Source organism: Cucurbita pepo, chromosome 2 (genome assembly GCF_057944985.1).
Source record: "Cucurbita pepo subsp. pepo isolate OVF chromosome 2, ASM5794498v1, whole genome shotgun sequence".
Classification (NCBI taxonomy): Eukaryota; Viridiplantae; Streptophyta; class Magnoliopsida; order Cucurbitales; family Cucurbitaceae; genus Cucurbita; species Cucurbita pepo.
Genome location: NC_141799.1, coordinates 868,731 through 892,158, shown reverse-complemented (window position 1 = coordinate 892,158; position 23,428 = coordinate 868,731). Strand labels below are relative to the sequence as shown.

Sequence of the window (23,428 nt, the reverse complement as noted above, 5' to 3'; positions counted from 1 at the left end):
CGATTTATGGAGGTGGAAACACGTTAAATTACAATTTTACCCTTACAACCTTTTTTTAGTAATAAATTTTTATTTTTTATTTTTAATAAAGATATTAAAATATCATTTAATCGATATACTTTTAAAGTGTTAAATAGGGCTCAGCTTTTGTAATTTAACCCAAATGCCATGCAAAGCCCACCCCAGTATCATGCTATCGACGCCAGGCCCCAGGCCCGCCCTTCATGACAGGTTAATTCTAGCATTCCCGCGAAGGTAGATGATATTTCAGAACAAAATTCGTAAACCTGACCGTTTCTGCGCCTTAGCCGTTGCCGGAGAGCGTTGCGCTGCAATCTTTTGAACTAGTGTCTTCAACTATGCTTCTGTTTTTTTTTTTGCTCCTCCTTCCCAGGTTCTTCGTGACCTTTGATGATTTGTGCAAAGTGTAGATGGAGGTGCTCTGAGGCTGTGCTGCTTGGATTCAAATCATTCTGCTCCTTTGCCTTCCACCACTGCAACGTGCACGGGCTCTACTCCTCCGGTTCTGAAAAGGAGGAAGAGGTACAGGAGAGAGCAAAGGCATTACTGAAGATGGAGTAGAGGAGAAAGATGACGGAAATTTGGTGTTGAGCGATGATGATTATGATGAGAGCGGGGATGGTATAGAGACTTGGCAACCGAGCTTGAAAGGATGTCTTAAATATTTGGCTGATAGTAAGTTCATATTCAGCACTGTAGAGAAAATCATTGATGAACCTAAGCAACGTTGCTTGTAAGATTCCTCCCAGCATTTTTCTCTTCGAGATTGTTTATATTTCGTTTATACCAAGACGATAGGATGCATGATAATGTTGGCGACCAATATTAGTTTGTGTGACTGTAGAGACTTGTGTTGTCAGGAGTTAGATAATTGGTTGCATTACTTCAGTGTTCATTGGGACTTCATGTGCTTCTGTTGGTACTATTTTGTTCCTTCATACTTGTGACAAAGACACATGCCTTTTAATCGTTGCAAAAATCATTATGCTAGCCTTTGTGCTTTAGGATGTACGCACACATATATTTATTCCTATAAAAAAATTTCGAGGTTCTCAGTTAAGTTCTTGTTTAAGGATGATCAGACAGTCACTGTTCCTGTGCCTCTGGTTGCTTGTTATTCCTCTTAATTCTATTCAATGTCTCCTGGTGCTTGCTTCAGGATATCTCTGATGCTCTCTAGTTTACTTTCAGGCTCTTGGTTCTCGGTTAAGGCCGTAATCTCTTGGAGCGACCTCTATGGTTCTTCCACTCCTTTCGATGGGAAGAAACCAATGACTTTTTTTAACATTAAGCAAGGAGTATGTAACTTTTCGACTTTCTTCATTGATCAGATTGCATTCTTCTATGCCTTAGTTTGCATTGTGTTGGTTTCTTGTGCACCTATGTTCACTTTTATAGTTTTCCTTCTCGAGATACAGTTCTGAGATTCTTATTTTAAAACAAATCATGCTAATTCGTCAGTGCACAAATGCTATGGCTGATTGGAGAAACAATAGCTGCCGGACATTTGAAACTTTTTTGATTGTCACGGTTGTCCAAATGGTTCTCTTGTTTACTATTAGGCATTGTTTGATAACCATTTTGTTTTTTGTTTTTAAAATTTTTAAAATTACATTTTTAAGCATTACTTTTACTTGTAGTTTTCTTGCTTTATTAACTGCGGTTTACAAACAATTTAAAAAGCCAATTCAAATTCTGAAATCGAAAGAGGTAATTTCTAAAACCTTGATTTTGTTTTTGAAATTTGGCTTGGAATGTGAAAACTTACGAAAAAATTGTGGAAAAATAAGTATAATTTCCGAAAACAAAAACAAAAAACAAAATAGTTATCAGTTATTAGTATTTTCAAAAATAAAATAGCGTAGTATAATTGTATAAGTATTAAGTTTTTGATGTATTGATTAAAGGAGAAACATTTACTGTTCGGTGACAGTTGGTGTTCAGTTCTTTTTTTTCTTTTAACGACAGCCAGTATTTTGATTGCAGATAGTTACTTCAGAAAATCAGGGTTGGAACATTCAGAATATCTTGCAAAGGATCTAAAATGGTTCAGTGAACAGGGTATTGTGATACCCGAACCGAGCAGTCCAGGAGTTCCTTATGCCAAGTATCTGGAGGAACTTGCTGAGAGGAGTGCCCCTTTGTTACTTTTCCATTACTATATTATATATTTTTCACATATAGCAGGTGGCAACAGGTATGTGAAGTTGCTTTCACAATGTGATGCTACTGTGATCTGAGATAACAAGGTATTTATTGTATTACCTCTTCTCTTAGAACCTTTTATTCAAAGATGAGTAGCAGCCTTTCTCCAAGGAAAAGAGGTGCCTCTGTCGGTGATGTGCTATATGAGTCATGAGTTATAAACCAATCCTTTGGCATTCTTTATATCATAAATAGTGATTGAGTTGTGGCTTCCTTCATGCACGAGACGCCAGAAAAGAAATAATTTATCCTAAAACTTGTTACGTAAAATTTTAAAAACATGTATGATGTAATTGCCTGTTATAGCTGATAAAAAATTTGTTATGATTTATATTCTTTTTCCGAAGGATTCTGATAGACTCCTTGAAGGTAGAAAGCTTGAATTTTATACATGGGCAGGGGACGTAGAAGAACTGCTGAAAATGCTCGTGAGAAGCTTAACATGCTTGGAGAGGTTGATTTCATAGAATATAGAATATTTAGTAAATTGCATTTAGTTAGTGATGTCTTTAGCTTCTGCTTTACCATTTGCTAACCCTATGCAGCTATGTGGACGCTAATGCAGCACTGATCTCGAGATGAGAAAAATAAATGCTCGAGAGAAGCAACCAAGTCATTCCGCATTTTGGGAAAGATAGTTCGTTTGTTTATCGTATGATCAGCTATTTCAAGTGATATCACTTTGAAGGTGTTCCCGGTAATGCAGCAATATTATTTACCCTTCTCATATTCTATTTATGCCTTTGTTTCATACATAAGTTAATATCCTTTGTCTTACATTCTCATTAGGCACAAGACTAGAATATCAAGGGGCCAACAAACTGGTAAAGAACACGTTTATTCACATGGTTATCATAACTTTACATCCTCAAGAAAATGCATTAATGTTTGATGCGAACTACCATCCTTTCTATTCATTATTGCTCATCTTTTTCAATCTGCAGTCTTCCTCTTTCCATCATTAGATGTATTACCGTCCTCTGACTAGATAGATACCTCCCAGCATACTGACACACTATGAGTAAAAGTTCAAAATTTTAGATAGCCGAGTATAGGAATATAGGAAAAGGGTAATTGAAAGCAGTGGTTATTCCTTAATCATTTACAACTTAAAAGGGTAATTGAAAACAATGATTTGTAAATAAATAGTAAGGCAGTCCGCAAAATAGTATAAAATATCTCTAGTTAAAAACTTGAAACACTCTACCGTACAATATCAAAATAATTAATGCTAAAACAAGTGGAAAATATGAACTTTTTATATTATTTAGTTAAAATTTTTAACGTGAATTGCATAATTATGCAACAGGGTCGTTTGAATTGGAGGAGTTTTGTTCGATTGTGCTATAATGCTTCTATATTGAACACATTTCAATTCATGAAAACCTCTAGTTGAACGGAGAATATTTTTCTCGACTCTGTTCTATTCGAGTATTCTTAATAGGGGTATTCCATCTGAAAAGCAGTCTCCAAGTATTTATCATAACCTCATGCTTTTATTTTTACTTTGAAATTGAAATTTTAGGTCTTGTCACACCCTTCCTCAACCCTTAGTGTTTGATGCCTTACGACACCATTAATTTGAGTTAGCTGATAGCTCCACTATTCACTTCGAACTACAACTTGCAATGTACTGTCATCCATTTAACATCGATTTAGATGGTGCTCAAGTTTTCTCTATGAAGATTCTAGCCATATCATCTTAATATGTGCATCTAATAATTTGTCTTTTGATTAATCCAAGTGTTGTGAAATTAATGATTATATATAAAAACCACCTCATTATTGTCAAAACCATTTATGGTATTGTAGAAACTGATGTATGAAGAAAAATACGAAAGTAAAACCATCGATGGTAATATAGGTACATGGTCTACAATCTAAATCTGAATTACACACGATAAGATTATAATAATTTTTCCCTCGTTATTCTTTGGGCATTTTCAATATTTTTTGGAACTTTTTCTCCAGGGGTAGGACTTGACAATGCTCAGAAAATGGTTCTCTTTCAATCAATCAAAGTTGCGATGAATCTACAGGGCTGCGCTCATTCAGAGGTTTTGATACTCTGATTGGAAATGAAAAAGAGCAGTGATTTTGGACAGTGGTGGCTGCTGAAGGCATGGAGCCAGTGACCTTCCCCAACTTGAGGAGCTAACCCCATTATTTTCAACATTCCATCAAATGCCATCAGGTACACATTCTAAAGTACTTGAGAGAACCATTGGATACATTTGACTTGGCTTTGGTGGGGTTTGAAGCTTTCTACACCTTCCTTTTTCTCATATATATATATATGCATATTTTTTTATATTTCAAATTCACCATCATTAATGCGCACTTGGTCAATTAGTGGCTCAACATCGTTCAAGACAGTGACACACTTGACACAAAATAAACTTGGCATTATCACTCTTGATATGGTCCAAAACCTATCGAAAAGATTAAAAATTAGGTTATAGATTTGTTTGTGTTCTGTTAACCCAAATTTGAAACTAAAGTGGTATTTTTTGAAAATATATTTATATTTTTTGAAATTTAACTAAGAATGAAAATGTTTTTTTTTTTTTTTTTTTTTTTTTTTTTTTTTTTTTTGAGAAAGATGAAAACTAGTGCAAAGAAAATGTAAAAATACAAGTACAATTTTCAAAAACCAAAAGATAAAAAATTAAATGATTATCAAATAAAGCTTTAATTTTTAAAATTTAAATGAAATTTATGGTATACTTTTTTTTTAATCTTTCTTACCAACACAAATAGATTTACTTTTAACTTATGGTCAAATTTGTTCAATTGGAACTTTTGTTTTCAAAAAAGAAAAAAAAAACTAATCTAATTTGCCAGAGTTTTTTTTAGTGATATCATCCTTGATTCATGTCAATTAATCTTGAATTCATACATAAGGGAGTGTTTGAAGATTTGTATGTTTTAGAAAATAAATTTATCAGAATGTTCGAGCTTATGATCTTGAATTTGATTGTTATTTAACTTGCAAATGCATGTTATTGCTAATTATTGTCTAATGAAGTTTTGATGATTACATAATCTCACATTATTGATATGTAATTCATTCCTTGAGTTCTTTTATAATATGACCATACCATCATTAACGGTGTCATGCTTGTTTTTATAATGAATGTATTCGTGCATTTGCATTTCCCTTAATAGAAGCTGTTTTCTTTTTAAATATTAATTGTCCTGTTACCACCATTAGCATTTAGCGGTGCTATATCATTATGCTATTTGACCATGAAGTTTAAGTTCAACTTTATCAATGATAATTTCAACTTTAAATGCTTTGTTTAATCTCTAGTGTCTAAAACCCTCTGAAGCCTTGAAAAATGGTTTCAAAAGAATTATGACAGTAAGATTTGATTTGAGGCGTCCTTCAGACCCCAATCATTTTGATTACTAACAACTTGTATATTATAATTTTATTCTTCAATTTAACATTCTTCAACCCCCCCACCAAAAAAAAAAACAAAAACAAAAACTTCAGCTGGCCATTAAAAGGTATTTCAAAACTTTAGGAAGTTACCTAATTCTAGTTTTCTAGAACAATATTATGCACTTTAAAACATATCAAGACAATATAGTTGTGCAGAAACATATCAAGAAAAGATAGCAATTCTTTCGTGGAAAAGGTAGAAAACATACCCTTCTTTATCAATATGTTGTATCTTTTGCTTAAGGAGATATTTTGTCAAAAACATATAATTATGCTTCAAAACTAGTATAGTTTTATGATAGATCACCAAATTTTACTCTCTTTTACTAAAAGATTCCTACTAATTGGATCCGATTGATGGTATTTCAAAGTCTATAAGGGTATATATGGAATCCCCAAATTCCAGTGGTGGAAGAGAAGCATTTAATAGTATAGTTTGGTGGTATGGTTATTTAGGACATTGGAGAGAGCAACTCAGAATGTTGTGCTATATTAGATCCCAAGACAGAAAAACAAAGGGAAGAAGAAGGAAAAGTAAATCAAACAAACAGCCGTTGGTTTGGCTGCACAAGGCAAATATTTGACGATGTTGGGCTGTGGAGAGGCATTGGGAAATCACATGCCGTTTGAAGTGCTTCCTTTTTCTACACACTATTTTTTCCAATCTAATAGGATCCCACGAATCTTCTCCCATTTGATTCTCTACCATCATCATAACAACCACAATAGCGATGGAATGTCAAAAAGAATCTCAACCATTCTATTGGCATCTTTTCCTGTGTTGGTATTATATTTGCATTTTAGTAATTCTCTTCCTGATTTAAAAATCATATTGTAGGCTCCTTATAGGCCAAAGGAGACGAATCCATCATTCTTAGTAGAACGTTTCTATGGGAACTCAAAACCATAGAATCCCTTCAATGTTCCTTTGCCCATCCACCTTTTACTAGGTTCAGCAAGTTTTTCCTCAACGCTCCAACGTTGTTGAGATAATCATGACATGACTGATATCATTTATTTAAACATATTATCTTTGTCATTCAATGTTAAATCTTTTAGTGTGCATTCAAAGATCTAATCTTAGATGTATAATAATATTTTAACGAGTTGAACTATATGCAGGTATGAAATTTGGCACAATGATCGGGACAATGTCTAGAACTCTTACAATACATACTTCATTTGTTCACACTATGAATTATGTTTTTATGCTATTGAACTCCATACTGTTGTAGTGTTGATGATTTTGTAGGAAGGGAAGGGATGGGAAGGGGGAGAAGTAAATGGAAGCACGTGAAGGTAAGCATTAATGGAGGTAGCAGTAGGGAGGTTCTGTTTAGTCAAAGATGGGTTTGGTAGCAGAGAGGTTGGTTTGTGTGAGTGTGGCTTAGTAGTGGGTTTGGCACTTAGGGTTGCTTTCCTTATTCCAAAATAGAAAAACGATTCTGTTTGGATGCAACTCTGCATATTCTTTGCAAATGAATCATTCTAGAATGGAACTTCCTTTTTCTGCATGGAACATGCAGAGTTGCTAATGGAGGACGGAGAATTTTTTGCCCTTTGACAATAAAGCAAATAACTCTGCTCCCTTCCTTCTCTCTCTTCACACTTTCTCTCTCTCTCTAGGACAATCATTCTCTTTTTTCAACTCTACATTTTCTTCCCTTTTGCTCCAATTCCAACTTTAAAATTCACCCTTTTTTAATTAATGAAAAAAAACACTTTTTTTTTTCCTTTTTCAAAATTTAAATTCCACAAATATTCCTTAGATTCTAGTCTTCCTAGTTTGAAAAAAAAAACTTTGAGTAGGTTAAATTATAAATTTAATTTTACGGTTTGAAAATTTTTCGAGCTTAGAGGTTCAAATCACCGTCTTCTAATGTTGTCGAGCTCAAAAAATAATAATAATAATAATAAACATATGGGTTTAAACACATTTTCGAATGTACAAGATAAAAAACAGAATCTTTGTAGAAAAAATTAGAACTTAAAAGTATACTTATAAGTATACATGTTCAAATATACATATGTTATACATTTACGTGTACGTGTTTATATATATATATAGACTAAATATGTATGTTTTAGTATATTATATTCTTCTAGTGAAGTTAAGAAGTCACATACACGAGTATTGCTCCACTAACCTAAAGCATGTATCCTTAACCAATCAAGAGGTCGTAGTTCAAATCATCCACTCCAATATTAAAATTAACCAATAATGAAAAATTAATTAAAAAAAAAAGTATTAATACATCAAAATATATAGTTAATTAACATTAAAAGAAAAATTAACAAAAGCATGTAGGTCTCTTCCTTGAAGGTAACAAAAATGAGGTCTATAAATACTCCTATTTGTTGAGAGCTAGGAGCCATCCCATATTTGATATCTCTTCTCTCTCAAACTGCATTTCAATTGTCAAGAACAAATGGCCGGAATCAATCTCATCTCCGCCGCCGCCGTCCTCCTGGTTTTAGCTTCTATCTTCAATAATAACATTTCACACACCCAAGGACTAAGGTTGCTGCCAATGGAGCAGGAGCATCCAGCCGTCCATCTCAATTCGAGCCCACAGTCATTTCACCCCTCTCCCATTGCTGCTACAGACGTGGACGTGCATGGCGGCGACTTCCGTCCCACCACACCCGGCCACAGCCCCGGCGCCGGTCACGGCCTTGCGCCGGACAGCCACGTGGATTCCAAAATCCATTAGGATATCATTAACCATGATATTAATAGTTGGTAATTTAGTCAGTCATGTATTCATATTATCAAGTGCATGTTTACAATTATTGTTATGCATCTTCCTTCCATTATCTACTTCAAATCTATTATTATGTATTGATTATAATGTTAATTAATGAAGCTTGATTTAATTATTTTCATTTTTTTTTCTCCATCTAATTTATGAAACAACACCATGACACTGTTTAATGAACTCTCTCCACAATGGTGTAATACTATTTACTTTGAGCATTATCTCTCATGGTTTTGCTTTGGGTTTTTTTTTTTTGGAGATAGTATTATTTGATTATAAATTCATGATCATTTCCTAAATTAATCGATGTGAGACTTTCATCCAACAACACAACCTTACTTTTAATCCCACATATTAATTTGTATGTTCACGTACATATAAATAAATGTTTAATAACACCCGCATACATATATACATACATGTATCGTTTGGGTGATAATATATGAAGCTAATGACGTGATACCCAAAAAATGTTTTATATAACACATTTATATATGTTTAATTATTTAAAAAAATAAATAAATGTGATGCCGGATATCCCTAGTTCCGTTGGGCTAAAGTGGGAAGTGGATCCAAAAGTCTAAATTTAGAATGGGCCCAATGAGATTGGGCCTGATCCAATAAAAAGTATAGGGCCCAATGAGATTGGGCCTGATCCAATAAAAAGTAATTGGGCCGAATGAAGAAATAAGTGACAAATATGATTCAAGTAATTATATAAATAGAGAGAAAAGAAAATTTGAAAACGAAGTTTCCTAATAGTAAGGAGAAAAAGGAATAATTGAATAAAGGATTTGCGGAATATCCTATTTTAAGGAGAAGAAGAAAAGGAGTGTTAAGAGTGATTATAAGTAAATCAGAAAATAGCATAAAAAAGAGGAATTGGCGGCGGATGGAGCCAGGCGTCGGAAAAGGAAATTGAAATCAAGGGCTGAGATTAAAGTGTAGTCCTTAATCCTAGGGTGTATATAAGCCACCGCGCATTGTCCCAAAAGCAGCCATGGTTTGTAATTGTATGGTACGGCGTGTTGAAGCTCCTAATAAATCATCGTGAAAGCATAGAGTTAGACCCTAATCCACTCCTCTCTTTCTGCTTCGCTTTCCTTTGAACACTTAGATTCCGATTTGTTTATGTTCTGTTTTGTTTGTCTGTCTTTCAATTCAGATTCTTTTACCCTTTTGGTTTAGGGTTTAGGGTGTACATTAAGATTTTCTTTCATTCTTTTTCTTTTCCGTTTTTGCCTTTTTCTCTCACTGTTCAATACGGAGGAAGATAAGATGCAAAACAACGGTTCTGATTCGCAGCCTCCGGAAACAAATCATCAACGCCACCAACACCCGCCGCAGAAGTCGTGGATGCCACTGCAGTACCGCCCACCGGCGATGGTAATGCCGCACCATATGATGACGCCGCAGCATTACATTGCGCCGCCGTTGCCGCCGCCGTATATGCACTATCATTATCATTATCAGCCTCACCATCTCCCTATGCAGCATTCGCAGCCGCTGCAGGGATCTGGTGGCGAAAACAAGACGATTTGGGTTGGTGACTTGCAGCATTGGATGGACGAGACTTACCTCCATAACTGCTTTGGTTCATTCGGCGAGGTTCGGTTTTTTATCTCCTCTTTTTTCACTTATCTTTACGTTTATTTTACGCTTCGCATTTATAGTTTGTTCGTGAATTTTGAATCGGTACATTTGTAGTCTAATATGTCGTTACGATGAATCGATAATCATTCTTTGCAGGAATTGTTGCAGTTCTCAATTAAATTCAATCTATTTTATTGGATGAAATTATTCATTCTCTTCATTGAAATAATGGTAGAAAATTGGAATGATTCATTTTTCCTATTCCGTCTTTTAGTTGAATACGTCTGCTTTGTTTCTTGATGATTCTTTTTAGGAGGTTTTGTTTCGGTACTTGATTCTCGTTATGCAATTTGAGCGTACAAGTGCAGAACTAAATGACGAATATTATCTTGATCGAATATTTGGCTTGGTTTTTGAGAAAAAAATGGTTTTTGCTACCGTTGAGTAAGAATTTATTGTAGTTGAGTATTGCTATTTATTTACATTTTATTTTATGACGTTAGTAGATCTGAGAAGAATTTGCTTAAAAATGCAGCACTATATTTTTTATAGAAGTATGGTTTAGACTCTTGGCCCTGTTTAGAATGGCTGTCGCTTCTAACCTCTCAAGTTTTATCTTCCATTGAATATTATGAAGAGGATATAGAGAAATATTATATTAGATTATATTATTAATAAATGGAAGATCTAATTCTCTAATAATTGACATTGACATCTTATTGCAAATTTTGTTGTTGGGGGCTTCACTTAGATTTTTATATTTATTACTGTGCCTCCAGCTTTGTACAGGGATGTTTATATATGCTTTCAACTGAATCTTGTTCTTTTCCTTGCTTTCTTGGGAAAGAAAATTAATGTAATCACCCTCAGCATTTCCAAAAAAGAAAAAAAAAAGATTGTTTTAACAAAAATCTTGAATTGTTCTTGGTTTGGAGTGATTACGTTGAACTAAACTGTTCTGGTTTCTGTATGATGCAGATTTCATCTATCAAGATTATTCGTAATAAGCAAACTGGTTTGTCTGAGGGGTATGGGTTTGTAGAATTCTTTGCTCATGCAACAGCTGAGAAAGCTCTTCAGAACTATTCTGGAATGTGCATGCCAGATACAGAACAGGCTTTCCGCCTGAACTGGGCGACATTTAGCACTGGTGACAAGCGTTCAGACAATGATCCTGATCTTTCTATCTTTGTTGGAGACTTAGCTGCAGATGTTACTGATACTTTGCTGTACGACACATTTTCTAGTAAATTTCCCTCTGTCAAAGCAGCCAAAGTTGTCATTGATGCCAACACTGGTCGTTCAAAGGGCTATGGTTTTGTTCGGTTCGGAGATGACAATGAAAGGTCTCAGGCGATGACTGAAATGAATGGTGTACATTGTTCAAGCAGACCTATGCGCATTGGTGCAGCAACACCCAGAAAGTCTTCTGGATATCAGCAACAACGTGCTTCATTAGGTATATTTAAGTGTTTTGGGGCTGTGATATAGTATGCTTAACCTAAAACCACTTCCAAGAGGATTAGGATGTATTTGGGGTTGGTATGCAATTCTGGAGTAAATACAGATATGTAAGCTTTTTTCTTCTACCAAGCATTTGGTTCAAGACTGGAGTTACGTATCAAAACAGTTGTTAAAATGAAAACTATAATGCTAACAAATAAGGATATACTGGGTCTTCCTCTCTTACAATTTTGGAGTTTGATTTTATTGTTATCATGGGTTGCAAGTCTGTTTACTTCCAATGCTGAATCTATATGTTAATCTTGCCTGAAAATGAAAGATTAAGTGATTTTTTGTGGAATTATTTGATTGCTAAGATAGGCCATCTAGTGTCAATTTGCATCAGAAAGTTTTGATTTGGGGCCATTTTTATGGTATCCTTCTTTGGGGACTTTACTAGAGCAATCTTGTGAAAATTGAATCATCCTTGAGAAGTAGTAGTTCTGAAATAGTGTCTCCAAATAATTAAAACTTTTTGTAATCTTTGTCAGTTTGCTTATAACTTCCCTTTCTCTTCTAATTTAACACCAAATGAAACAATTTAAGGGTTTAATTCTCTGCATGCCTGTGTTCTTAGGGTTTACTCATGGTTGTAGACTTCCCTACCCATTTTAGACTGCTTAAACACTTGTCGTGCTCTGGTTTTTATAGGAGCATATTCAACAAATGGTGCCTTTAGCCAAGGTTTTCAATCGGAAGGAGATTCTGCAAATACAACTGTGAGTTGCTTTGTTTGTTTGTTTGTTTTTTTTTTTTTTTGCACAGCTAGAGATGCCACCCTGTATTATTGGGTTAACCTGAACTTTCCTTTTAGATATTTGTTGGAGGGCTCGATCCTAATGTGAACGATGAAGATCTGAGGCAACCTTTCTCGCAGTATGGTGAGATAGTCTCTGTTAAAATACCAGTAGGTAAAGGATGTGGATTTGTCCAATTTGCCAACAGGTAAAAGTTAGAAATCGGGCTGTCCTAACATATAAACAATGAATTAGTAGCATTTATCTGGTTATTGCTTTTGTTAATCTATTTTTAGTTCTACTAAATTTCAAGGCGTATTCCTTTCTATTTTCCTCTGCAGAAATGATGCTGAAGAGGCTTTGCAGAAACTAAATGGAACTGTAGTTGGCAAGCAAACTGTTCGCCTTTCATGGGGCCGAAATCCAGCAAATAAGCAGGCAAATTACCCTTCTCTCTTAATGTGAAAATGATAACAAAAGAATTATGCAGGCTCTCAATTTCCATGACTTTCCTGGAGGGCAGGATAGAAATACAACTAAATGAGCTGTTTTTAGAATTCAAATTAAGTCTGAGCTATATTTTGGTTGATGAATTTCTGCGTTCTACTTTTATCCTTCACAAAAATGTATTTGTCTAACTGAAAACTCATGTGGCCTTGTGTACTTGTTATTTAAACCTTGTCTCATCTGGAACTGAATTCGAAAACACGTAGCCTGGAAATGTTTTGTTTACATTTGCTTTTCTTATCATCTGAAGCGTTTGATTTAGTTGGAAACAAGTTTAACAGTATTTCTTCTTGCATTTGTTGAGGGTTGGCAGTTCAGAGACTTTGGGAACCAGTGGAATGGAGCTTACTACGGAGGACACATATATGATGGCTATGGATATGGTCTTCCACCTCAGGATCCAAGTATGTATCATGCAGCTTATGGAGCTTACCCTTTCTATGGAAGCCATCAACAACAAGTAATCTGAATACACGAAGCTCCCATTAATTCTTAAGCCCTTTCCAAGTAGAAACCTGAAGTTGCTTCAGCTTCTGGCTTTCACTTGGTTTTAGATTTTTTCCCCCTCCATATTAACCATCCTTCCATCTACATAGTGGAACTGAATTTTGATGACCTAAGCTAGTACTCTCGTAGAGATATTTATATATTTATTTCATTCAGATCGTTACTGGATTGTGATAACAAACTTATTTATGAGAATATATATAATCTCGCAATAGTGCATGCATGTCAACATTCTTGTGGTCATACTAGACATTTCCAGAGCCCATTTAGGCAGGCGCACGCCTGGCCCAAGGCGGGCCTTTAGAAGCGAGACTTCCATAATGAAACCTGCCTGTGCCTCCCACTTGTGGTGGAGTGCCCTTCAAGCCTCACTTCCAATCCTTCTAATCTTTGGATAAGTTGGAGAGTTGGAAAGAGTTTCAACTCACGCCTAGAGAGGTTTCTGGCCACTACTTGAGTGGTACTCTGCCCACTCTATCCTATTATCTATTTAGATCCCATTTCCCAATGCTCCATTTTTTGCTTCTAATCTTTAAAGAATTCAGTTACATTTTTACTGTCACTGTCATTAAAGATTAGTGCCTGTTTTATTTATGAAGCTTCAAAAATAGATGAATTCGGAGTCATTGTTTGGTTAATTTAACCACACTATAGTAAAGATTTATCCCTCATTCTTTTTACCCCAGAACCCAATGGGAGAGGGGAGTAAAAAGGAGGAGTTGATCGATACCATTAGATTCCGAAATGATATGGGTAGACATTGACTTTGTTGGACAAGTCCTTTTCCTTTAATCATCTTTAATGTTATGTCACTGCAACTGGAAGTCTGCAGCTTCCTTTTTACGCAAAAGCCACGGCTTTGGAAGGTCGAATCATGGACACCATTCAGAAGCATAATTGAAATTATGAAGGGACCAAGAAGCCCCAAAACCAAAGGCTGCGCCTTGAACAAAGCCGAAGCCTTCGCAACTTATTTTGTTTTGTGTTGCAATGGGAACTGTAAAAAGAGGCTTTTTAGATGGTAGCTGCCTCTGCCTTGTCAATGTCACCGCTCCGCCGTGGCCCTACGGCTGCGGCAACACTGCAACTGCAACTGGCTATTGCAGCCGCTGAGTGAAGCATAAAAGGCTTCTTCCAGCCCCCCACCGCATGGCGTTTTTGCACGGCATGTCCCGCCCACGATTGTAGATTGTAATTGGCACCCATTACAATTTCCTAGGCGTTTTTTGTTTCCTTTACATTCTTATGCTTCAATTTCGAGAGTATGACCTTTATCGCTCAAATATAAGCAATTTTCTATGCTTTGCTTAGCCAGGAAGCTCCACTAGAAATGGTTTTCAAAATGGTTTTGTGTTAAAGAGTTTTGTAAGATTTCAAGTAAATGTATAGTCAGGTAGCTTATTTTCTTCATAGAAAGAGTTCCATCAGGTTCCACTATGAATCCAAGCCTCGTTCTTGATAGAAATAGCAACAAAAACCAAACAACTCCAAGAAACTAACATAATTTTCATTGGAAGTTGCAACAAGATAATTATCCAAGATAGCTGATTTGTTGCATGAAAATGACGTGATTTTGGTTGCGAGATTTGATTGTAACAATTAAAGTCGGCTAGTAAATATTGATACTCTTAAATCGCAGGATCTCACATTGATAGTGAGCTAAACTTTACGAGCACAAAATGAAAATTAGGTAGAACACATAGAACGAATCGAGAAATTTTCACAACAGATAAGGAAAGAAGACAGAGGAAAGGGCAACAATCATAATGAACTTCATGTATTTCATTTTGAAAAAGTGTTCTAAAACCCAAAAAGCCTTAAAAGCTATACCCCCAAAAGCAGCTGGCTTTGTACAACACCACTGCTTTGGTAGTGGATGATGATGATGCGTTTTTCAATGAAAATAAAAAAACGACCTTTTTTGGTGGCCAATTCTAAAATCTTGGGCGATCCCCACTCTTCCCTTCTATGCCCAAACACAATCGGTGGTGCCTCGTGGAATGATGGCGGTTAAAAATGATGGACAAGGCAAAAAAAAAAAAAAAAACAGAGTCACATCGCATTAAATTTGGCCTCATTTTTACCCATCTCAAAACAAAAACAATGTGGCTTACAGGTTTTAACCTGAACCCCACCTGAAATTTATTCCTGAGTTGTGGTTTTTGAGGTGAGAAAGACTCCAAATTGACATAAATGAGCGATGAAATTGTTGGCTTAAGCTGAACTCCCACAACAAAGTACACTAAAATTGAATATATAAGATTTAGAATCTGAGTAGGACCTTCTGCCTTCTTTTATGCACCAACTTGTCTTCTCTTTCCCCATTCGACATGCCAATCATTCATCAATTTTCTTCCTTAAAACGTCGGCAAAAATCTAAATAATACTTAATATCGTTCCATTGTTTGTTTTAGCCCATTACGTATTGCCATCAGCTTCAATGCAGGAAGAGATTTTCACGCCTTTATAGCGAATGCTTCGTTCTTCTCTCCAAACCAACGTGGGATCTCTACCCCTTTGTCACCTAACATACTTGCTAGCATACCATTCAATGATGGACTACAATATCATTTGTAACAACCTCAAATCCACCTCCTGTAGCTGTGATTTGTTTTGGTCTGTTCTGCTTCACGGTGTGGAATCTCATACCATACTTTCATCCATTTATTTGATAATATAGGCGATTTTAAATTGATATATTTGATACCAACCCAATAAATAAAATTGGAATTGATAGGGTTGTTGGAAAGCCAAAAAAAGAGCATTATATTGGATGTATTTTATTGATTTATTCAATAAAACTCATATCCTTCATTGGCGCTGCAAAGGACACCGACAAAGGAAGGACTCCCACGCCTTTATCAAACCCCCCTTGCTCTCTCTTATATAATTTTAGGGATTTTTACCCCCACTTTGCAAAAAGACAAACCTTTTTTCTTATTTTAAAATTGAATTATGTCGGAATAGGTCGGTACTCGATCTAGAATAGCTTCAGATCGATAAAATATTCGTTTATTGCCAAAATATGATTATGTTCATATAAACGGATGATATTTTTAATATATATTCATGATATAGTTTAAAAGATTTGTTTTATATTCATGTTGTATTATCACAACGCTCTCAGACTTAGAACAGGAGTGTTCCCATCGCTGGATGATGCAGGATGGGGCGTCGAGCGAATGCGCACAAGCTGTTCGACGAAATGCGAAGGGGATTGCGGCAATGGTTATGCGATTGAAATGGCTCTAAGAAACATGTAAGTGCTTGTGGCTACCTACTTTATTCATTATGCGGAGGTTTAATTATTGAAGTACGCAAAATAGTTCAAAGGCTATTGAAGAACTTAGCTGACCCGATTGTTTTGGAATTGAAATAAGCAGTAGTGTCAACCCCACTGCATTCAGGAAAGGGTCCCCCAATTATTAATTTGCTCCCATACTTGGAAAGCTTATTGCTTTATTACTTTTGTTAATCATGCTGCGTTAAAATATTTCTGCTTTCATGTCTCTATCACGTGGTTGTGAGTTCCTACTTTGATGTCTCGTAAGTTTTTTTTTTTTTTTTTTTTCTTTTTAAAGTTGTTTTTAATCGAAAAGTGACCATTTGTATTATGAGACAGCATCCATTACATGTGTAAGTGACGAACTAGCCAAAATTTGCTTTTCAAAAGACAGAGATTTCATTATTGAAGATTGTTTTTCCAGCTAGAAGCTTGTTCTTGAAGAAATTGATTGTTCTTGACATATGCATTGAGGAGCTTAAAGGGAAATTGGACATTGTATGAGCAGTGGGGTTTGCTTTGAACGCCTTGGTTGATTTTTGAGATAAGAGGCTGTTGAGGAGGGGTTCATCATTAGTTTTTAAGTAATGAATTCATTTCTATTTGTATGAGACCTTTTGGAGAGTTCATGCTTAAAGTAGATAAAATACCGTATTATTGTGGAGGTCCGTAATTCATAACATAGTATCAGAATCATGTCCTTAACTTAGTCATGTCAATAGAATCATCAAATGTCGAATAAAGAAGTTGTGAGCCTCGAAGGTATAGTCAAAAGTGACTCAAGTGTGGAACAAATGGTGTACTTTGTTCGAAGACTCCAAAGAAAAAGGAGTCGAGACTCGATTAAGGGGAGGTTGTTCGAGGGCCACATAGGCTTCAGAGGAGGCTCTATAATGTACTTAGTTCGAGGAGAGGATTGTTGGGAGAGGAGTTATCGACCAAGTAAGGGATTTATCATGGGTTTATAAGTAAGGAAAATCAAAAGTAAAGTCACGAGAGCTTATACTTAAAGTGGACAATATCATATCATTACGGAAATCAGTGAGTGATTCATAATAGAGGCTTCATTTGTTATCGATTAGCTTTTTTTTTTTTTTTATGGATAAGGAAGAAAAGTTGACAGGGAGCATTCTGGAGCGACATAAATTGGTAACAGATGAACACTCTGTTTTCTTTCCATGTTTTCAAGCCAGGTCTGAAAATGCAAATCAGTTAGGATTCATATTTGATGGACATAGCAGAAATGGTATGAATATTTCTTGAAATAAAAGGATTACTATAATAAGGTTTGGTATTAGGTAAGTAATAAAGAACGAATACCAATATTATATTATGATCATCAAGCCAGGCAATTCTTGAGCAGTCCTGCTTTGGATCTTCCAAAACAAGTCCAATGTATTAAAGAGTTGGCAAGCATGCCACCCTTCCAGTCTTTGCCGTCAAATTCATTGCTCATTAAATTTTAACTGTTTATAAAGCAGTTTTTAAGAAATGACCAATAATATATGATGTAAGTTAGCGAAGGCGTTTGGCTCCGAAAAGGTAGATGGTGAGGTTTCACATGAATTGGAGAGGGTAACCAAACATTCTTTATAAGAGTGTGTAAATCTCGAAACTTTGAGGAGAAGTCAAAAGAAAAGTCGAAAGAAAGACAATATCTACTAGCGGTGAGTTTGAGCTATTATAAAAATAGTCAATAATGTCTCTGACGATAATCGCACGTCCAAAGTCGTAAACACTCCGAACCCACTTGGGATTTGAAAGTGAATTCCGTAAAGAAAGAAAGGAGGGTAAAAAACAAAGGATATAAAGGAGATGGGGTTCGAAAGAGAAGGCACACGTTGTTCCATGATGACGAGGGCATGTTGTGGACCATAGCCCCGGCATATGCAAGAGCTGTTTGAGCTGTTTATAAACTTTCTGCAAAGCCAAACCCATTGGTTTTACCTTTCATTCACTCAGTAACCTCCCCCTTCTCTCTCTCTCTATAAGATAAGCTTTCCAAGCGGTGGAAGATCTGTAAGTAACTCCCCAGTCGGTAGACCCAGTCATAAACAGTAATCTTAAATACACATCCAACTCTCCAAGAAGTTTCAATTCTTGTTTCTCTCACACTCATCGAGGCACCTCCAAATTGGGCGGTAAATCTTTGTATTGGTATTTCGCCATTGAAGAAGCTCTTAGGAGTCTCTAAGAAAATGAAACTCTTTTCCTCTCACAAAGGTTTGATCCCTTGTTCTTCTCATTCCATGGGATTGTTTTGTTTGATATATTGAGTGATGAATTGGGTTTGGTTTGATCATGTGGCAGTTTTGAAGAGATGAATCGCAAAGAAAGGACAACAAGGCTGCAGTCTATTAGAGCATCTGCAAATCATGAAAAAGTAATCCCAGCTTTACCTCCAAGTCTAGTGCGTAGTTCTATGTAGGTCGCTCTAGTTTCTTACCTTATTTATTGCATGTTTTGAAAAACGGTTTGTTCTGTAGATGGAAGAAACCCACCAAAATTTGAAGAATTTGAGTTTTCGACATACTTTCTTCTTCCCTCTGTTATTCTGTATCTGATTCAGTTCTTGATTTATATGATTACTTCTTCTTCTGCGGCCCATTTTTTGAATTCTGAATTACCCTGAAGGGGAACGTGGATATGCAGGAGGCGAAGCAACCAGGTGCAGCAAAAGCAGCCACGAGCGGGCGGGCTTCACGCAGACAGAGAAAAGTGGCTTTGCAACAAGACGTATGAACGAAATTTGGAAATTGCTGAAACTTTCTTTTGGTCTTTTAAAATTGGGTTTGACATTGTTAATGATCAGATTGAGAAGCTGAAGAAGAAGCTGAGACATGAAGAGAATGTGGGTCGAGCTCTCAAGAGAGCTTTCACCAGACCTCTGGGAGCCTTACCCCGCCTCCCTCCTTCCCTTCCTCCCAATGTAAGTGATATCGAATCCCTTGAGTCCTTTACAATCAAAACCAGAATTCTAAGGCCAATTTTTTATTGGTGTAGATGCTAGAACTTCTTGCCGAAGTGGCTGTTCTTGAAGAGGAGGTGGTGCGGCTTGAAGAACAGGTTGTGCATTTCAGGCAGGATCTGTATCAGGAAGCTGTCAACATTTCGTCTTCCACGAAGAACATGGAGGCTTCCCGGAAGAACAATTCTAAGCAAGTTCAGAAAATTGGTAACTAAACGGCAACCATATTAATTACTTGAATCAAGTTAGCAAGTTGAATAGATTTTGAACCTGTTTTTGTTCCTCTTTGTGCTTCAGATTGTCTGGGAAAGGAAAATGAATCTCGAGTGAATTTGATGAGCAGCAATAAGAAGCCCCCTCTCCACAAAACCCATGTGACAAAGACTCCAATCAACACACCTTCAGTTCATCACAAATCATCACAGAAACCAAATTCTCCAGAAAATACTGAAGCCAGACAACTACGTTCCCCGGATAACAAGGTGTATGGTGATGATAATCCAAACACTATTTCGGAAAATATTTTGAAATGCTTATCAACGATTCTATTGAGATTGAGTTCAACCAAGAACAGAGGTGCTGCTGAAAATTTGCATCTCTTCTCAATGGTAAGTACCATTCAAAACGAAGAGACGGGTCGTCTTCACGACCCTTACGATATATGTTCAAAATTTGGAATGCGGGATATCGGTCCATACAAGAACGTGTGCACGGTCGAAGCTAGTTCCATCAATACGAAACGGACAGCGAACTCTTCGTTTCTATTTCAAAGATTGAAGTAAGTTTTCTGCTACTGATAATTCTCATCGATTCAGGCCTTTGTTTGGGATATAAAATGTTAAGTTTAGCCTCAATTTGTCCAAATTTCAGACTCCTCATGGGGAAACTTGCTTCTGTCAACTTGCAACAGCTTATCCATCAGGAGAAACTTGCTTTTTGGATCAACATCTATAATTCCTGCATGATAAATGTACGCAATCTCTGAATTTTTGCTCTTTCTTTTCATTTCATGGCATTCTTTCTTCAAATTTCTTTGGCACACACTCAAGTGATTGAATTCCTGCAGGCATTCTTAGAACATGGAATACCAGAGAGTCCCAAGATGGTTGTTGCCTTAATGCAGAAGGCAACAATTAATGTGAGCGGGCAGTTGCTAAATGCTATAACCATAGAGCATTTCATCCTGAGACTGCCTTATCATTCACAATACGTAAGCTGTTCAGTTCAACGATGTTTTATGACGTTTAACTTTGAAGTTCGATGTTAGAATGTAAGTTAATTTGACCACAGGCTTTCTCAAAGAGCGCAAAATATGACGAGAAGACATTTAGAAGTACTTTCGGGTTGGAGTTATCAGAACCATTGGTTACGTTTGCTCTATCATGTGGAAGCTGGTCTTCCCCTGCTGTAAGTGATGTTCTTCCATCACTGATGTTCCATATATCCTCTGATTCGACTTCTAATTTGCTCGAAACTTTGCTTAATGAAGGTGAGAGTGTACACGGCATCCCAGGTCGAAAACGAGCTAGAAGTAGCAAAAAGGGAGTATTTAGAAGCTGCAGTTGGGATTTCATCGGAGAAATTTGGAATACCAAAGCTGTTGGATTGGTATTTGCTGGACTTTGGTAAAGACTTGGAGTCGTTGGTGGACTGGGTTTGCCTTCAACTACCAAGTGAATTAGGAAAAGAAGCAATTAAGTTGGTGGAGAGAAGAAGAAAGCAGCCTCTGTCGGAGTTTGTCAAAGTGATACCTTATGAGTTCAGTTTTAGATACCTTTTGTGCACATAATGAGTTCATTTTTGTTTGTCAATGTGCGTTGCTTTGGCAGCAATGGTTAAGGTTTAGTTGTAGAACACTGTATCATAGCTATCAAGAATATAGGTTTGATGTACAATAATTTGTACATTCAGCACCTTTGCAAGGTGAGGAATTCAGGCATCACATTTTACAGTTGTTTGTGATTTTCTCGTTTAAAAAAAAATATATTTTAAATATTTAACCGCTCAGAATTGCTAGTAGATAGTATCTATTTTAGTCTGTTATGTATCACTATTAGTATCACGGTTATAAGATGCATCTAATAAGGAAATTTTCACACCTTTATACAAAATGTTTATTCTCCTCTCCAACCGACATAAGATCACATAAAGAGTTTCTTTCTCAAAATCTACGTTATCGTTATGTTTAGTAACGAGAAAGGGTGATTTCCAAATTTTAAAATGAAAGCGTACTCCAAAATTCTTAGAAAAATAATGACCAAATTTTGTTTTGTTTTTTTTTTTTTAAATGCTCGAGAATAATAGAAGAAGAGCGTGTGAGATTTTGATGTTGATTTGTGACAGATGGCACTGATTTGATGGCTTAAAGCGTTAAAAAGGAGCGACAACTGTGTTTGGCTGTGTAACGCAAAGATAATAATAGTAATAAGACTTTGCTGATGGGAATAAAGAGAGTAACATAATATTACCCAATTTAATTAACTGCCAACTCAGTGTACAGGTCATTACTATACACTGAAATAACAAAATTCCTTAATAATATTGCCCATTTAATTGGCTGCCAACTCAGTGTACATGTCATCACTATATTCTGACATTTTTAAAATATTGAAAAAAAGAAAATTTTTGTTCCAAAATTGTATGGAGAACTCATAAACTCAATATAACCAAATCCAGTAAAGTGTAAGCTGGAAGATCGTAAGGGTTTGGGATGTTGAAAGGAATGGGAGGTGAGGAAAGAGAATTGAAGTTTTGTCTTAATCTCAAAAGAATTTTATCAACTGGAGTGGTCCTTTCCATTACAGTCTCTATACTTCAAATGGGCAGACCTCACCCACCACACACTACCATTCTATGTCAAGGCCAACCACAAACAAACTAATTAACTTAGATTGACCATGAGAACATTAGGTCCATCTACCTTACTCGGTTAGGTGGAAACCACGTTATTATTGAACATTAGACTTGAACAACTTAAAGTTTCTTAAGATTGTCTACCTCACTCGATTAGGTGGAAACCACGTGTTTGTTGCTCTTTAGTATTTTCAAAGATTGTCTATTGAACTACGAGTTGCAACTCAAGCCCTCTATCGTCGTGTTTTTCTTTGTCATTTCTTAAATTTTCTGAATCAGGTAAATCCATGAGTTCAAAAGGAGAGACAAAAATGATGAGGACCTAGTGTGTGATTTTGTTGTCTCCTCAGATTTGGTGTGTATTCAGCATTGTATGTATCCTTAAGAAACCAAGCTATTAAATGAAACGACCACTTATGATGCCATTGGAGCAATAGGAGATCGGTAGAAAATCTAAGTTACAAATTGGTAACTTTTTATGGTGTGAAATTCATCAAGGTAATTACAAACTACTTATTTTTATATGCATAAATAAATTAGAGAATTTTCAAACCCTAAAACTTGGTTTGTGAAGCTTATAGTTGGGACTTGGGAAAGTCTAGCATAATCCTAGGTTTAAGTTCTCAAAATTTGGATTTGGGTAACTTATAAAGATATATACCCTTAATTGAGAGGTCAAATGGATTCATAAGGCTTCCTCAGTCATTTGCTAGTGCATTCGATTCAAATTCATTGTTACCAAAAAAAAATATTTGCATACATTCTATATGGGGGAGAATCTTGACTATGGCTCGATTACAATAGAGGATGAGGGAGAATTCATAGGCAACTGGTCGTTACTAGAAGATAAAATTCAGTTGACCCATCCAATAGAAGTTAAAATTCATCGTATCCAAATGGAATTATCTCGCCATCAAGATATCCCGTTTCTAAAACCCTTTAGATTATACAAGACTAACCTATCAACCAAATATATCTGAAGTTGGTAGCTATTTGGATATGGCAGGAGATCAGAGGAAGGGGCCTAGGAGAGGAAATTTCCAG

The 23,428-nt window shown here is 36.0% G+C and overlaps 3 protein-coding genes across 10 annotated transcripts; all 3 read left to right on the top strand.

Moving 5' to 3' along the window:
- The first annotated feature begins 159 nt into the window (after window positions 1–159).
- Window positions 160–7,209, top strand: LOC111789143 (putative inactive heme oxygenase 2, chloroplastic). 7 transcript variants are annotated; one of them, XM_087120947.1, is made up of 7 exons: window positions 162–754; window positions 2,008–2,218; window positions 2,626–2,680; window positions 2,772–2,923; window positions 3,016–3,050; window positions 4,198–4,420; window positions 6,927–7,209. In XM_087120947.1, exons 1-4 carry the CDS (start codon window positions 733–735, stop codon window positions 2,784–2,786), a joined length of 303 nt encoding a protein of 100 aa, XP_086977073.1. In that variant the 5' UTR covers window positions 162–732; the 3' UTR covers window positions 2,787–2,923; window positions 3,016–3,050; window positions 4,198–4,420; window positions 6,927–7,209. The 7 variants fall into 7 exon arrangements, with proteins under 7 accessions (XP_086977077.1, XP_086977073.1, XP_086977074.1 ...); XM_087120948.1 differs by having other exon boundaries at window positions 6,910–7,209; XM_087120946.1 differs by having other exon boundaries at window positions 6,797–7,209.
- Window positions 7,210–9,341: 2,132 nt separating this feature from the next.
- LOC111787840 (polyadenylate-binding protein RBP47C') lies at window positions 9,342–13,509 on the top strand. Its single transcript, XM_023667904.2, has 6 exons — window positions 9,342–10,041; window positions 11,005–11,485; window positions 12,181–12,248; window positions 12,344–12,474; window positions 12,608–12,704; window positions 13,087–13,509. The coding sequence occupies exons 1-6, from the start codon at window positions 9,712–9,714 to the stop codon at window positions 13,240–13,242; spliced, it is 1,263 nt and encodes a 420-aa protein (XP_023523672.1). The 5' UTR covers window positions 9,342–9,711; the 3' UTR covers window positions 13,243–13,509.
- Window positions 13,510–18,395: 4,886 nt separating this feature from the next.
- On the top strand, window positions 18,396–21,482 carry LOC111787839 (uncharacterized). 2 transcript variants are annotated; one of them, XM_087121464.1, is made up of 10 exons: window positions 18,396–18,786; window positions 18,874–18,987; window positions 19,216–19,299; window positions 19,376–19,492; window positions 19,567–19,738; window positions 19,829–20,309; window positions 20,402–20,501; window positions 20,598–20,741; window positions 20,822–20,938; window positions 21,021–21,482. In XM_087121464.1, exons 5-10 carry the CDS (start codon window positions 19,567–19,569, stop codon window positions 21,318–21,320), a joined length of 1,314 nt encoding a protein of 437 aa, XP_086977590.1. In that variant the 5' UTR covers window positions 18,396–18,786; window positions 18,874–18,987; window positions 19,216–19,299; window positions 19,376–19,492; the 3' UTR covers window positions 21,321–21,482. The 2 variants fall into 2 exon arrangements, with proteins under 2 accessions (XP_086977590.1, XP_086977589.1); XM_087121463.1 differs by lacking the exons at window positions 18,396–18,786; window positions 18,874–18,987 and having other exon boundaries at window positions 19,198–19,299.
- Window positions 21,483–23,428: the final 1,946 nt, after the last annotated feature.